The 16,828-nt window shown below is 42.8% G+C and overlaps 1 protein-coding gene across 4 annotated transcripts in view; it reads right to left on the bottom strand.

Moving 5' to 3' along the window:
* Positions 1 to 16,828, bottom strand: part of NEDD4L (NEDD4 like E3 ubiquitin protein ligase) — a gene marked incomplete at both ends in the record, with an annotated part of 297,800 nt that overhangs the window by 45,279 nt on the left and 235,693 nt on the right. Inside the window, 6 exons of one of the 4 annotated variants that reach the window (XM_084252061.1) lie at positions 80 to 199; positions 717 to 848; positions 5,595 to 5,654; positions 7,233 to 7,307; positions 10,229 to 10,405; positions 11,485 to 11,620. In XM_084252061.1, the coding sequence (XP_084108187.1) occupies positions 80 to 199; positions 717 to 848; positions 5,595 to 5,654; positions 7,233 to 7,307; positions 10,229 to 10,405; positions 11,485 to 11,620 (700 nt within the window). The remainder of the gene's footprint in view (positions 1 to 79; positions 200 to 716; positions 849 to 5,594; positions 5,655 to 7,232; positions 7,308 to 10,228; positions 10,406 to 11,484; positions 11,621 to 16,828) is intronic. The other 3 variants (XM_084252062.1, XM_084252063.1, XM_084252064.1) reach the window with 3 other exon arrangements.

Below are 16,828 nucleotides of genomic sequence, written 5' to 3'. Positions count from 1 at the left end.
AGTTCAAGTTAAGAGAGAAGAGAGGGTGAGAAGTCACAGGAGAGAGGGGACCCCCAGGTAGACGAGGCATCCTTCTCACCTCCAGTGGGGCAGATAAAGTTACTGTTGGCGAGCTGAGGCTACGAGGCCGGCGGATCTGGGGCTCGATTAGATGGTTGTTACTGTTTGAGGCGGATCCAGAGGCACCATCTTCTGCAAGCTATTTTGGAGGCAAAAACAAGTTAGCTTCATGTGACGATCTCCCGGCGCATGTGATTGGGACTGAGGACCTAACAACACCACAGACAGCATTAATAGGAGCTCTGGCCTATATAAAGCCTGGAGGAAATGATGACACATAATAATGGGGGAGCTGATGGGGAAACACATTCAAGGGAAATAAAAATGAATCATTGACCCAGCATAAAAACTAGGCTTGGAATAAAAAAAGGGGAGGGGCGGGGGAGGTCGGAGAGAAGCTACACATGGTAATTAGGCTCTTACACTTCGAAAATATCCTTCACGTCACATTTTAAAAAAGGTATCTAGTGATAGACTGATTTGGGGACCAAATTCTTGCTTAGGAAAATCTTAGGCTTCATGGAAGGCCTTTTCTTTGTGAGGCAAATTTTCTGAAATATGGGTTCTCTAAAGCGATACAGAAACCCCAAGACCGGAAGCTCATGTACACCTCGGCTTCTGTGGCCTGGATTTGAAGTTGGTGGCAATCCGCGTACCTGCATGATAGGCCGAGTCCAAGTTGTGGTTCGATTGTTATGATTGACATAGTATGTACGTCCCTTTGCGTCTTTTCTCTCTTCCCAGCCTGAAGGGAGGCCCGGCGTGGTATGTACATAGGCCACTGATGGCTGTTTGTGTGAGAAATCATTATTATTTAATATCTTGCATTGGTTTTCTGATCAGTTTAATAAAGTCATATACACCCAGAGAATTCCTCTTTTCTAGACAAAGTAAGTTAATTCTACTTGTACCGAAAATGTGTCTGGAAAACAGCATTAGATTCCCAACAGCTTCAAATCTACCATGAAATGAACCCCAAGACAGCCTTGGGGTCCATATTCTTAGAGAACTTGGTTTCAGGCCCTGAAGTCTAATGCAGAGAGGACCCTTGCTAATGTGATATGGGGCAAGAGAAGCACACGGCCATCTGTTCCATGAATGACTTTCACTGCTGAACTGTGGAGAACCAAAAGGTATTTCACACCATCAGGCGTTACGTTCATGACAGGGAGGCTCAGGCAGTTTCTCCCCTCAATACAGCTGCCTCAGGGATGCTGTCATGGCCTCTTCCTAAATTCTCTATCCTGTTAGCTTTCAGGGGGAAAAACAGTCTTCCCTCCAGGAGCTCAGACCACTGACATGTGGTCAGACAAGGCCGGTTAAACCACGTCAGCTTAGAGGTCTGGCGGCCACGTGAGGACAGGATCAGCGGAGCCTGGTGACTGCTGTTTTTCACCCCGGTCTCTCCATCCTCAGTACCTCCTTAACGGGTGAATGAAGCACAGGCAGTTTCTGGGTTTAGAGACATGTTCAGTATAGCGACTATCTTTGGATAGTCCAAATTTGATCTCAAAAGGATTCCTGGGACATCTGTTTGTGAGAAACACCATCTGGGTGGACATACTGGAGGCAAAGACATGGGTCCTTGAGGGGGGCTGTCCTGGATGTTCCGTAGGAGTAGACGCCCTTCACCTGGGAAAGGGGTGAGAGTGCTGGTCTAGGGTAGCGGAGGGGGCTCTGGAACAAGAAGACAACTACCACCTCCAGGGCTCCTGGGAGAGTGGAAGAAGCAGGAGGTCAAACATCAGGAAAAGCCTCTCAAATGTGAGGTTACAAAAGGAAGCCGCTCTTTTTGGGTCCCATCACCCCTAATTAGGATCTTCAGACACTGCTGACAGGCCAAGGATGATAATCTTCCCTGAGCCCAGTGCCTTCCTGGGCTCATGCCCCTCCCATATGTACTTCAACTATGTACCTTGGCAAAGAGGTCACAGTATAGAGACTCCCGTGCCCCCCAGGACCTTGAATTAGCACAATTGGGGATGCCACCATGTCACTTGGGGGTGACAGCCAAAGAGGCTCAATGTGCTACTTCATGAGGGCAAAGGCACATTCCAGAGAAAGAGCAAACTGGGACCACAAAGCAGCTGCTTCAATGGATACTTCTAAAACAAGCTCACCGCCCAAGCTAGATCACTTGTAAGAAACTTCGTGCTGAAACTGCTGCCACTATTCCTTGGAATCTTTCCAGATAAAGGGTCAAAGTCCCCACCATGATAATTTCCAGACTGTGACCTTACAGGGTCTTGGATCTAGGTGTGGAGATTTAACAAGAGCAGGAGCATTGCACATAGACTTGACCCTCCATGACGGTGGATTCGTACATACGCCACAGCTCTCACTCCCTCCTTCCCTAGCTGTGGCACCCAAGAGCTACTTTCAGGCTGCATTCTATCAGGGCGCTGCTGAAACGGACTCTGTGAACCAAGTCACAACCCCAGTTGTCACCTAAGCTGGCAGTCAATTAGTATTTCTGGCAGAGTGCATGCTAGCAAACTTTGACCTACTGTTGTTTATGTGATGACTGAAATGCTGTGGCTAAATAGAATACTCAATGGAATCTGTTGCTCTCCTCCTGCCTGTAGATTTAATTTTTGGGAGAGGCAATTAGATATGCCTTCAGAAAATTCTATTCTGGAAACCTAAAGGGTATTTTTACAGTGACAGCAACCCTAGAAAGGACATTTATGAGGAGACTAGAAAACTAAAATAACTCAGATGTGTCACAGATGATTGCAGAATTGAATTCTAAAGCTGTGTGATTTTCAACACAGGATTCCAGCAACCAGGTTGCCTTCACAGATCCACCGTTAAGTGGCCTAATCCTTTTCTGGAAAACTGAAGAGTGATGCAAAAAACGTTGGATTTCATGAAAATATTCATTCCACTTTCCGCTGAGAATTATACTGGCAACCTGTCATCTAGCCCCATTTATACAAGACGGTATTATTAAAGTGCTTCTTTATAGATTTCTGTCCAAATGACCATGGAGAACAACCTGTGCTGAGGATTCCACTTATGATTCAAAATACTGCCTCCCACATAGCGTGGGTTGGGGCAGGACTCAGCTTCCACAGGCAGAGCATGAAGTGGCTCAGCCCTATGCTGCATGCATGTGTGTGTGTGTGCACGCCTGTGTATAGCACACTCCCTCAAGACAAGTTAATTCATCTAGAGACAAAAGCTGTGAGTTTTTAAATGTTAATTTAACATTTCACAGCTTCTCATCTGAACATACTCTTGTGTTCCACAAGGCCGAATGGCCACTGAGCTAGAACTTCATAGTGGCTCTGTGTTTACATTAAAATGAAGAACCCATTTATAGTTAAGCCTTTCAATATGGTTTAAAGGTGGTAAATAGCTTGGCATTAATTTTCAGATCCTCGAGTGCTCACACTCTGCCATCGGGCTCCCCTCGTTGCACTTTTAGGGTACACACAGCAAAGACCAAAAGGCTCCTCTCGCTCCCTTTCTCCCACAGGAAGGATCCTGGCTCGGCTGGAGGGTGACACCCACACGCAGAGATCTGTGTAAACCAAAGGGCTGTGGTTCCGCAGGCGAGAACGACAGTTTGTTTATTTTACTGCAGAAATAAAAGCAGCACCAGGGGAAGACAGGCATGTCAGGATGGTTAATGTGAGGTGGTGTGGGGTGCCCTGGGGGGGAAAGGGGTGAGTGTTCTTCAGTGTGGGGAAGTTATATAAATTGCGGTGCATTCACATTACTGAATGACATTATGTAATTACTAACACATCCCAGAGGAACAACTACAGTGAAGAAGATCAAGCTGCTAGTATGTGCCACCCTGTTTTTCTGTGTGTGTGTGTGCAGATGCACATGTGTGTGAGAGCGCAGAGGAAGGCGTGAGGTGACATAGCCCAGGGGGGCTGCAGCATGAGATGGAACATGAGCGGGGCAGGGAGGAGGCACAGAGGAAAGCCACAGTGAGGGCTGGACTTGGAAAACAGAGAGAAAGGCATTCTTGAGGAGGGATGGGGTGGGGTGGGAAAGAAACAGATGTGATACTTTCAGACTTATCTACATTTCTAAGGTAGCCATAATAAGTGAGCTTACTGCAGCCAAAAGACTGCCAGGTAGCCAGGAGGTACACAGAAGGTAAAACATTCATGGACTGTGACCTGGCTTTTAAAAATAAAAGCAAACTCATTAAAAAAAAATTCATTCATGGGAGGAGTCCAGGCGACAAGAAAGAGTCTGTGGTGATGGCCACGCAGGACGGCATTCAGCCTGGTCACTCTGCGCCGCCAGGTAGGTCACTGTGGAGCCCAGGACCATCAGAACTCAGCTCATCCTGTCATTTAATATCATCCACTATCACCACATCCCACACTAACTGCAGGCCAATAAAATGCAAAAATGGATGGCAGAGGATGTTCCCCAACACTGAGTTCTATTAATATAATTTCATGGGGTGATCCACCCACCTTGCAGCCTCATCCTGCAGAACTACTGTTTCACAGGACTTGGGCATTTCTTGAATTCTACTGGAGTCTGAGCCTGGCTGAGCCACCACATACATATACACCTTCCACATACATCTCAGCAGCTCAATACATATACTGGGTTGATATTTGCTTACTGCCCATTTGATTTTCGTGTTTACAATGTTGAGCATTAAATTCTAACATGATGACACTGTTTCTTTAAATCATCCACATCATGCAGAGAAACCGGCAGTCGTATAAGAATTCAAAAGTATTCTCAAGTATGTTATAACATAACAAAGATGGAACAATAAGGAAATTCTTCAAATAGCTACAACAGCTCAAAACATAAATTATAAGCTACCCTGTCTCTGGGGATCAAATAGAAAACAGGCAATTAAAATAGTCAAATCCAAGTTACCCACAAACATGAACACTAGAAATTACATAAAGTAACAAATGATAAGACTAACAGTTGGCTGAAAGACCATTTTTTCTAAACCTTTTATTTGTTTTAATTATACTTCCCCCTCGGTTCCCCAAGTTCTATGAACCTTTCTTCATTTCTGGGTTCATAGATCCCTGATAGCAGAGAAATGTCACCATTTCACTCTCGTGATACAGACAACTGAACCCAGCGTTTAATGTGCTGTAGGAAACGCACGAGAGGACGCCGGGAGCGCCACTGAGAGAGAATCAACCCACAGGAGCCGCTGCACGCAATCCCTGGGGCTTTTCTGATTCTCTTGCAACCCAATGACTTTACTCCAGCAGCTGACAAACAGGAAAAGCTAACCTGGTACAAACCCTGAAAGGCAGAAATATATTTTAAATGGTGCAATTAAACACACTTAACCAAAGCTCGACCTTATTCCTATCAACACTACCTGGGATTGAAAATTGTTCAATTTTTACCCAATTTTAAACAGTGCAAACAGGAGAGGTTTAAAATAAGAAACACATGCAGCTCTCTGGCACAGAGACACTGATCTTTTCAAAAAAGGAAGAGAAGAGCATAGTCACCAGTGTACAAAATATTAAAACCAACCCACAGCTTTGCCATTAATGTTTGATCAAGGGCATCATTACCGTTGGCTCTTCACCACCTGTGACGGTTGAGGAACGTGCTCTCCTAGCCGGGGCACTGGGCTGTTAAATGATAATTTACATCAATGAAATGCACTTCGGGAGACCACCACTGCCCAGCGGCTTAGGAATCATGGCCGCTGTGGTACAATCAGGCAGGCACACGAATCAGAGGCCTGGAAAGCCACCCTGTCCCAATAAAGCTGAGTGACCACTGATGACCAGGGGCCAAGAGGAGTGTGCATCCTTGCTCCACAGACAGGTGCAGGCTGCGGCCCTGATGCGGGAAACCACACACAGCCTCAGTAATGTGAGCTGCCCATGGGTTAAATAATTTGCAGATTCTTAAATCTGCTAAACTCAAACTTCAAGAGGCCGCGGGTGATCAGTGAAGTCCCAGCTACAGCAGTCCAGGAAAAGGGAGGAATCATCAGTTTCTAGGACAGTGAGCTCTTTGGTAAATCAAATCAACATTGATTTTGAAAAGGAAAGAGTGCCATTCATTGTTGAGGAAAGTCACAAAATCATTAGGTTGAGGAGTTCCTGCCAGTGCCGACTGCTGTGTTGTCTGGGGAGGTGAGGTGTGAGCTAAACTGGTCCAGAAAGGACACCTCGTCAACAGCCCATTTGAGGCCAGAAGCAACGGAGTCTAATTTGGTTTATTCATTTGACTAATGTATTAGTTCAATCTTGACATAGTTCATTAGTTCATCTTGAAAATAGAGAACACTAAACAGCCCAGGCAGAAATATCCTCTTAAGTTGAGCAAAAATGCACAAGATAGGGAAGACATTGATTGCAAGAACTGAAACATTCTTCTCCAACTGCTTTCATACATAAGAAAGTATCAGCGATAAGAATGATCCAGGATTTGTAGGCATAAAACAAAAACTGGTCAAGGTATAAAACATCCAGGTGAACACACTAAACCCACATTCACATTTTTCTCCTCCAAAAGAAGAAAGAAATTTACTTAAAATGTCTTCATTTTAACACATACACCGCACATCTCCGGAGGCAGAGCTAGTCAGCCTTCTAATTGGAATACTCAATGTTGTCTTTCTCCTCTAGGCTCAAATACCCCTTACCCTTTCATATTTGCTGCAACTTGTGAAACAGTGGGGGAATGGGAACAAATTGCAGCCAGTATTTTAGTGAGAAGAGCTGCCTTTACAGAGAAGGCACAGAGGGGTTGTGGGGTTAAGAGTTAAAGTCATTAGTAACGGAGAGGCACATTCACTGCCAACCTGGAAGAGTTCTTCCTGTTTAAAGGGGCCCCATGTTCTGAAGCCAGGCCATCAGAGCACAGTTTTAGTGACAAAATGAGTTTTTTGGTTTTTTTTTTAGAAGAAATCATTAATGTACATTTTCAGTTAAGCAACTTGGGTCAAGTGAGCACATCAATACTGCCATTAATTTGGGTGGAAAACTAAGGCAAAGATGTAAGTATTTCAGAGACTTTGGTACAGGAACAACTCTGTGTACTGGAAATCCACTGCCCTTAGGCAATTTTCTAGGAAACTGTAGACGTCTTGTTTCAATGGTAAATGGGTACACACAGGAAAAACTCTTCCTCAGTAGCCCAAATGATTTTAAATAGAAACCCAAAGAGCCAACCAAGGGCTGGAATCGAGGTGTTACCGGTGGAAGGTGCACCTGGTCGGCGGCGGCGTCGGTGACACTGCAGGACCGCAGGCGCGAGGACGGCTCCCGCTGCTGTAGGGAGGGCAGACAGGGGCATTGAGAAAACACAGCCTCAGAAACATGGTCATGGCTTAGAAAAGCACCTACCAACCACTCTACCCTATCCCCACTGGGAATTCAGGAGGTAATGAAATGAAACATCCTCTTTTTAGAGTGACAACTCTTTGCATCCAAGGTCCCCGTGTCTATTGTAAATGGTGCTGCCATATACATAGGAGAGCAGGTTTCCTTTCAAATTAAGTGTTTTTGTGTTCTTTGGGTAGGTTCCTAGGAGAGGAATCGCTGGATCATATGGTAGATCCATTTTTAGTGTTCTGAGGAGCTGGAAGGGATTATGCTAGTCTAAGTAAGTCAAAAGGAAAAAGATAAATATAGGATGGTCTCGTTTATATGTGGGATATAGAGAAACCAAGCAAAAGGTCAAGAAAAAAGACAAAACTAGCACACTGATCACAGATTTGAGGCATAGAGCAAGGGAAGGGGATCAAAACAGGGGAAAGAGGCACACAAGGGGCTATAGTGATGACTCACAGGTGAAATGGCAGCATGACAACTATGGGGACTACACCTCAGTACAACTACTGTATAAAAATGAACAACAATGTAAGAAAAGAATATTTTATATATATATAATATTATATATATATATAAGTTCTCATGGTCTTATGCAAACTTGGCATTTTGATTGGTCCTTACATAGAAACAGCTAAAATAAGAGGAGGTTGGATCTCCCTTGGTGGCGCAGCGGTTGAGCACTGGGCTGCGAAGCTGCCCACAGCCTCTGCAGTGCCAGTTCGATCCCCAGCCACTGGAGAGGGACCCACATGGCACTGTAGACCTCTCCTGCCGCTCCCGCTGCTCGCCTCACCAGTATATTTCGTCAGTCTGCCTGTTCTGTTCCCCACTCTGGCTCTGGTGAATTCTCTCACCTTCCTGTGCTTCTGACTGTACCCAGTGGTAAATAAATAAATAAATCTTCAAAAAAAAAAAATAAAATAAGAGGAGGTCCAAATGGGAGAGGTGACCCAGCAGGCCACCAAGCAGGCCACAGTGATGGAAATGAGAAGCTAGCAGCCTTGTATTCTGCCTCTCGGTAAATTTTACTGTGATACGTCTAGAGGTATTGATTGATGATTATTAAACATTTATTGAATTTTATTCCCATCGACTGAGTTGGAGTCTATGTCTAGAGGGACTCAAACATAATCACGTGCTACTCCTCAAGGGCCAGGCATTTATTTGTAACTTTAGCTTCCGACCAGTGTTGAGTTGTCCAGAATGGCAATGAAGGAAAATAGAGAAGTTAAGATTAAAAAAAAAAATCAAGTAATGGTATAATGCTTGATGTTCCTCTCACTTGTTTGCACTGATTTATGTGGTTAAAAAAAGTGTCAAAGATCCAGTCAGAGAAAAGCAGCCGGTCAGGTGTCAAATAGCAAGAGGCCCATCCATAGGAAAAGTCTTAGCATATACTCATCTTAAGTATTTTGCAATGATACATGGGATAAGGTCAAGGCAAAATAAGTCAGAAGTGTGTGCTGATGGGGGCCGTGCGTCCCTGTGCATGAAGGTCAGCACAAGGAGTCATTCTTTAGTAAGATCTCATGCTATTGTCCTGTGCAGAGGGACCCTGATGAGCTCGACTGCAGACAAGTTCTGTTTTCTCCTCTTTCCTAAGCACTCTTTCCTTGTCAGTTGAACCAGACTCCAAGAACACAACCTTAAAATAATACTGACACTTGGATTTTAAAGTGATTTTATGGCTCCACAACAACTAAATGTAGGAACTCCCTAGATACATAACTAGAGATGCTAACTTAATATTCATGCTGAAGAAAATGATGAATTTTCACTTGGTAGACTAAAGGTGTAGAATTGCTATGGTTCTCACAGTGCTTTTTCTTCCTCTTATGTGTTTTAAATATATGGCTTCACTGCTTATGTTGTTTCCATAGCAACAGTCTTACCAATTCAAATATACCATATGTGAGATCTTTTTTCCTGCCCTTTTACTAAATTTTCATCTCAGCAGTATTTCTCTTTCTGAAAAACATTCATCGCATTTTAATATGAAACCACATTAACTGAGTAATCACTACAACTCATATAATATGGGCCAATCGTATCTTTTTAAATAAAAACACCGTCGATGAAGGAGTAGCAATTTTGTGAGTACTTACTTGCTTTTACAGTTGACTTGGCTGTAATAATGGCTATTGTGCTAGTAACCCATTTTCAGCAGTGTGAACACCATCATTTACTATAGCACATCTTTAAGTATAATTTCTCAAGAAACATTGAAACTGCATTTGTTTCTTGATTTTACGCACAAGTAGAAATTTTCGATGGGCTCTTCCTGCAGTTTTATATGATCAAACACAGAGGTCTTTATGGTTGATTCTGCTGCTTCTCAGCTGGGGTTATCCCCATCTGAAGCTTCTGGAAAGAGTACTCTTTATGGCTGAGAAGCCAAATCTAAAGGATTTGGACTCTGGGACTTAGGAGATACCTCCTGTCTTCTACCTTTGTCTTGGATGGGTCACTTAAATATCGTTCCTCTATCTGTGAAAAGTGAATGATGAAACACAGGGTAGGACTTAAGAGGTGTGGCATGTCCTAAGTCCCAGTGGAAACACCACCTTTGAGATGAAGGTGGCACTTATGAGTCTTTAGCAAGGAAAAGAAATTCTACCAGGTTCAAGTGGATAATTATAGAAGTCCTGTAGTCCTAGTTCCTGGAGATCTTTATAAATCAAAAAAGTCTCACCAGCTTGTACTAATTTTTAAATATTCCTGTTTCTCCACAGGAAGGAGGACCTTATCTGGGAGTTGGAAGACCCTTGGTCATTATTTATATATGAGATTCTCCTAACACAACAAACATGATAAAAATATTCACTCATCTTCTCAATCTAGAAAAGACCATGACTCACAATCAAAGAACTGAACTGCTCGCCATTGGAGTCTGGGGTGATCTGAAGCCTTCTGCTCAGCTCCTCAGACAGCTCCTGAGGGCTGGTCCGGGACACAGGGGAAGCTGGCGGTGGGGGCAGTGCCAGACTGAGGGAGTCTCCAGTGCTATGCACTTCTTCTGAAATGGTCTCCCAAGGCTATTAAAGAATGAGACATTGGGGTTAATGCTAGGAACTAGGGATCCTCTCCACACACCCCAAACAAAAACATACAATAATAACCATTATGATCACTGTAATTAACATTTACTGAGCATACAACTTCTCAACCAGGGAGAGACGACTACTACCCTAATTAAGAGATGAGGAAACTGAGGCTCCCACAGTAACTTGCCCAAGGTTAATAGAGTAGATAGAGCTTCAGGGAGTGGCAGGGGCAGGACTTGAACCAAGGAAGTCTGGTTCCAGGGGCTGTGCTTTTAAGCACTTAATAACACCTCTCTGAGCAGAGGGTTAAAAAGCATGCTCAGGAGCTCATTCATCATCTTCATGGATTTTCTTTTATTCTGATTACCAAGGAGTCACAATGAAAAGCAGAGATGATATGAGCTGTAATTAAGCATGGGTACAAAGTAACTTCTAGTGAATTTATTATGGAATCATTTTTTTTTTTAACATCCTTTTTCTTTCTTTCCATTTTCGACCACTGGGACATTTTTTGAATGATCTTCCTAGGATAACATCTAGGAGGAACAGATTTTTAGTACGTGAATAGAGTTAAGACAGCAAGGAAATTTCGGTAGTGGCCAATTTGTTGCTCAATCATAATTTCCTCCCTGGTAATATATCATACACACTGAAGGGGAAAATTACAAATACTTCTTTTCACCCAAGTTTGTATTTTCTTGGCAAAATAAATCTCTTCCACAGTGCCAAAACCACTTAGTAAAAACTTATATTTGAATGAGTTACAGAGACTCACTCAATTGCTCAAATATGATGACTGTGTTGCCATTTAATAAGCTATTTAATTCCAGGAGAAAATAAACTACAATGTGAGAATATCTTAAGATTTCCATACTAAAAATCACGTCATTCCCTTTTATAGCGATAAAGATCTACGTATTCATCACACATGGCATATAGAAGAAGTGTTTAGATTAATACCCCTATGGTCGTCAATTAGCTATGAGCCCACGAGAGAAGAAATGATGACATAAATGCTGGACAGCTTGGAAAGAAGAAGCGTGGAGAGCTCAGGATGGGAACTGCCATACCTCGGGGCCGTCCCCGCCACCCTCGCTGGGCTCAGGCTCGAGGTCCTCGCTGATGTGCCTACGGGAGCGGAAGCGCCGGTGTGCGGCCTCCTGGTTGATCTGCCTGATGTTGCTGTCCGACTCGGAGGACACGTCCCTGAGGGCGCAGGGAGGAGAGAGCAGAACCAGTGTTGTTAACAGCCCTTCAACCGCAGTCCAACACTCACCAGGGGCCTAGGCCTAGCCTGAAGCCGGTGCTCCTGAGTTACACCCTGCTAGGAACCCGGCCACAGCACAGGAGCATTTGTTCACTTGGTCTTGGCTAAAGAATAAGTCTAGGTTCAGGCCTCCCTGGTGGCACAAGGGGTTAGGCATAGCACTGTGAAGTTGTCCGCAGCCACTGCAACATGAGTTCGATCCCCAGCCAGGGAGCTGCCCACATGGCGCAGCAGACCTCTCCTGTCTTGCCCGCTGCTCCCCTCAGCAGTGTATTTTAGTCACTCTGCCTGTTCTGCTCCCCACTCTGTCTTTGGTGAATCCTCTTAAACCCCACACCTCTGGCCTGTACCCCAGTTCTTGTATGCATAAATGAATAAATCTTAAAAAAAATTAAAAAACAAAGAATAGGTCTAAGTTCACCTCACTGAGCTGACACAGCCTGTAATGCGTCAGTCACAATATTCTGAGTGTCCTTCAGGGATAATCAAAATATACTTTCCAATGTAAGAAAGAAGGGAAATCGAAGTCCTTTATTCACCTACCCCAGGGATAAGCCGGCACTCTCTGAGGACAGGGGACAGGTCAGCTCACACACATGACCCATCTGACAGGGACAACCCACCCTTCTGGCCAATCTAGAATGCCAGGGCAGCAGCTCACGGTCAGGCAGCACAAATTCAAAGCAGAGATAAGTGTTTCTGATCCACTTTGACAGTGTCAGGATCCTCACGTGGTATTTGTCCCCATTAAACTACTGTTCACAATTCAGACAAACATTCGGCAAGAACCTCCCAAATGAACTGAGATTTGAAGTACAACACAGCTTCATACTGTATTTCCTTGGTCCTGTTATAACTCTCTTAATTCAGGCTTTGAAAGCATCAGTTCAATCTTGAAAACTTTTATAGTAAATTAAAGGCACTCATCCTTTGGGAGAAATAGTACTTGGAGGCTTTTAAAGTAGAAGTTTAAATGTCAAAATGTTTTTCAGAGAAAACTGTCCCAGACTCTCTCAATAAGATACCATATTTGGTTAAGAGAAATGATGCTGTAAGTTAATACTTCAAAATAATTAACGTTATTTAAATAACGATTTAAATATTTCTGATTAATTGAAATAGAGTATTAGTCAAGGACCCTTGTTATAGAGTCTTCCCCAAAGAGGTTTTTAAACATTCCCATACAGTCGCTAACTTACTATATCCCAAAAAGAGTCTGTCGGGCCCTGTAATAGTGAATATAATGTGCAATTAGCAGTACTTTGCACAAACATGTGACTTTTAAACAACATTTTGAGATGTTTTAAATATTCTCGCCAAACATTTTCACATTATAAATTTTGATAAACAATGTAGTATGGAGGCTAGCTTCCAACTAATTCTCATTAAAATGGTAACTCCTTATTACAGGAATCTAATCAATGGAATTTCATTTTATCTGCATACCAAATGCAAACTTTTGAACTTTAGCTGAAATATATGTCCTGCATACTTTACAGTTATATTCAACTCTAACTAGACTAAATAGTATACTATATAGCAGTACCTTTAGAAAAACTGACACAATTGGGACTGCAGAGAAAATAATTAAAATCAAGGGACACACAAAATTTTTTGAAACCACAAAACAGGATGATAAAAACTGACACTGATGGGTATATTAGAAAAATATAGCCCTGGTGATTTCATGCTGTTACAGTCATTACATGTGATATTCCATTCTTAATCATGTAATAATTTTTAAAAGTAATTATAAGCCATTACAGAACAGAAGAAAACTTAGAAGGAAAGTGGTCTGAATACCTGTATGAAACAGGTGCAATATTTTTGTTGTGCCAAAGAGGGCAAAGGAAACTTAACATTACTCTCACTTTTCATTAAGGATGAAAACAATTTTACTTTATAATGGCAGACCCGACTCAAAAAATATTTCATATCTAAGAGTTTCATCAAAATTTGAAATCTCCCCTTGACACGTCGGTGATCATTTGTTCAGTCAACAATGAGTAACTAAGGTTTACAGGCTGACCCGGTACCAGGTCCCAGCACAAACTTGAATCATCACAGACAGCCCTGAGAGGTTGAGAAGGAGGAGGTTTTAATATTTCATGTCTGCATTTTGTATCTCTCAGGAAAGACAAAAATTCTATTATTCTGGAAGGACTGATTTTTTTAAAAGGTAGTGTTTAACATTAATTATGCTAATCTTCCTTATCCGGCACACTCAAATGATTAGTAATCAGAGTGAGACAGAAACAGCTAAATAGCATAAAGAGGCGAGGGACTTCTGGCCGTGAAATTCCAGCCACGTTTTCCGTGGCATTAGGTGATAAGATGAACATGCACATAAGAGAGGGCTTTCACATTTAATAAAGCAATTGAATGAGTGGTTTGGTGAAACCGACTGCCTGTTTAAGTGTCCATTAATGGGAAGATGAACATTTAAGAATATTTCTGAGTTGACAAATTAAAACAGAAAAATGATTTTATTGGGGACAAGACAAAATTAAAAAAATGGCTATTTCAATGTTCTTCAGTAACTGCACATACATAAATCTTCATTTGACTTTTATGGAAAATGAAAAGGACAAGAAAAACCATGAATTTATCAAGTTCGGTGCCAATTAAGATCAGTGTGTGAGATCATTTATAGTCACATACATTAGTGACTATAAGGATGAAGTGGACATTTAGACATGATTATATTATCCCTAACACAGGAGAATATATATAAAGTGTTTGAGAGCGCTAATAAAAAGAACTAAAATAACTGTTTGGGTTTAACAAGTTGATCTTCATTTTAGTTGTAATAACAATCCCTTCACCACTTTTTAAAAAATTACAGTATTTATAATAAAAAGTTTATAGTTGACATTTAAAGAGGCTGAAGACAAATCTAAAAGTAGGAGTGGTTTAGGGGCCTCCCTGGTGGCGCAAGGGGTTAAGACGAAACCTATGAAGCGATCCACAGCCACTGCAGCAAGAGTTCCATCCCCAGCCAGGGAGATACCCACATGGCGCAGCAGACCTCTCCTATCTCACCCACCACTCTGCAGTGTATTTCAGTAGATCTGCCTGTTCTGCTCCTCACTCTGTCTCTGGTGAATCCTCTCACCTGCTCTCCCCCCACTCTGGTCTGTACCCCAGTTCTTTTGTGCATAAATAAATAAATCTTAAAAAAAAAAAATAAGAGTGTTTTAGAAGCCACCACCAAATGAGAGGGCTAGGGTGTCTCCTGGGGTCACTTTCGGTTCTCAAGTTCTGTGTCCAGCCCTACCCCTGACCCAGACAGGTCACCCAACCTGTGCTAGAATCATTTTCAGAAATGGTTTATCTGGAGTCACGATTTCAGTTAAAGGAATTTTATTGAGCACCCAACTATGTGCCTGGGAATAAGAAAACACAGTCCTGCTCTCAGGCAATCATAACATTAGGTGTCCGAGACGGGCACACTGGCTTCCAGGGAGCCCCAGACAGCAGGGCAGGGTTCCCCAAGGAGGGGCTATGAGGCTGGGACCTGAAGGTTGCCGGGGAAGTCGATTTCTGCTTTTCTGCTGGAGGAGGAGGAAGAACAGGAAGAGCAGGGAATCAGAAAGGAAAGATTTCTGAGAGGCTTGAAGTTTGGGGCCCAAGTCTGCAGCAAAATGGGTCAGAATCAACAATCACCACAATGCTCAGAATTCTCTGCTTAGCACATGGCCATCACGTGCCATCTGATTTTCTCACACAGAACCATTTAATAGAAATACTTCCTAATATATATTTTCCAGAGAGTGCAGCAGCTGAATTACCAAAAAGCTGAATTACCAAAACAAAAACAAACTCTCCCAACAAACCTTTAAAATATTACAATTTTTAAAAATGATTCAGGGAGGCTGAGGACTTCTAGTCAAAACAACCTGGAGGAAGCATCCCCCCAACCCTCAAACAGTTCACGAGGGATTATGAGATGACTGTGGAATCAGAGTCTGTTCCCTGAACTGAGTTTTCCTGCTTTCTAGAAGTCGTGCTTATTGAAAAGGAGGCATGCCTCACAGTCCACCCAGAATGTGGACAGTCGAGCTCACTCGGGCCTCGCTGATGAGACAATCATGCCACTGACTTCTGTCTCAACTACACCTGAACTTGAATAAAGAACCACAATTTCCCCAAGTTGCTCCTGGATTACTAATGAGCCAGCATTATACAAGTCATATCTTCAGTTTTGCTCTAGTTCCCTGGGACACTGCCTGGTCTGTTAAAAAAAAAAATGTATCAAGGGGCTTCCCTGGTGGTGCAAGGGGTTAAGCACCTCACTATGAAGCAAACCACAGCCTCTGCAGCACGAGTTCGATCCCCGGCTGGCCAGGGAGCAGCCCATGTGGCGAAGCAGACCTCTCCCGTCTCCCCGCTGCTCCCCTCTACAGTGTATTTCAATACATTTGCCTCCCCACTCTGTCTGTGGTGAATCCTCTCACCCCTGCCCCCCAACCCCGCGTCTCTGACCTGTACCCTAGCTCTTGTATGCATAAATAAATAAATCTTAAAAAAAAATGTATCAAGTGTTTGCTTAGAATTTCACAACTCTGTGAGGTAGGAAAAAAAAATAGGAGTTATTTCCATGTCCCCAAAATATAATTATTATATAATCTGCATAATTATATAATTATATTATTTATGTATTATATAGTCATATGTAAAGTTACTATAATAATCTGTATAATCTGCAGAATCATAAATGAAGCTGAACATTTTCCACACCTACATTAATATCAGTGCCTCTTTGTGAGCTGCTAGTGGCTACTTTTCTACAGAGGCCACGTGACTCTCTGGTCCCCACAGAGTGCCATGTTGGGTGCTCCCTTCCTGTGCTTAACAAAGGCAGATAATGGCACTCTGAGTAGGGTAGCATCACTGAGACTCTTATTTTTAAAAATATAGAATAAATGGCTTACTGTAGCCCTACTAGCGATGGTCATTAAATCAAAGGGGGAAAGTAAAAAAAAAAAAAAAAAAGAATTCACAAAACCAGGTCCCACTGAGGTCTGTGGGCAACAAACTGCCATAAAAAAGAGTTCAATATCATCCAGATGTTCAGATATCTGTGTGTGGGCTTGGGAGCTACGAGCAGATGTCCAAGCTGACCAAGGCAGTCATAGTCATGAGAA

Source organism: Talpa europaea (genome assembly GCF_964194135.1).
Source record: "Talpa europaea genome assembly, chromosome: 13".
NCBI lineage: Eukaryota > Metazoa > Chordata > Mammalia > Eulipotyphla > Talpidae > Talpa > Talpa europaea.
This window is presented reverse-complemented; position numbering and strand designations above follow the sequence as displayed.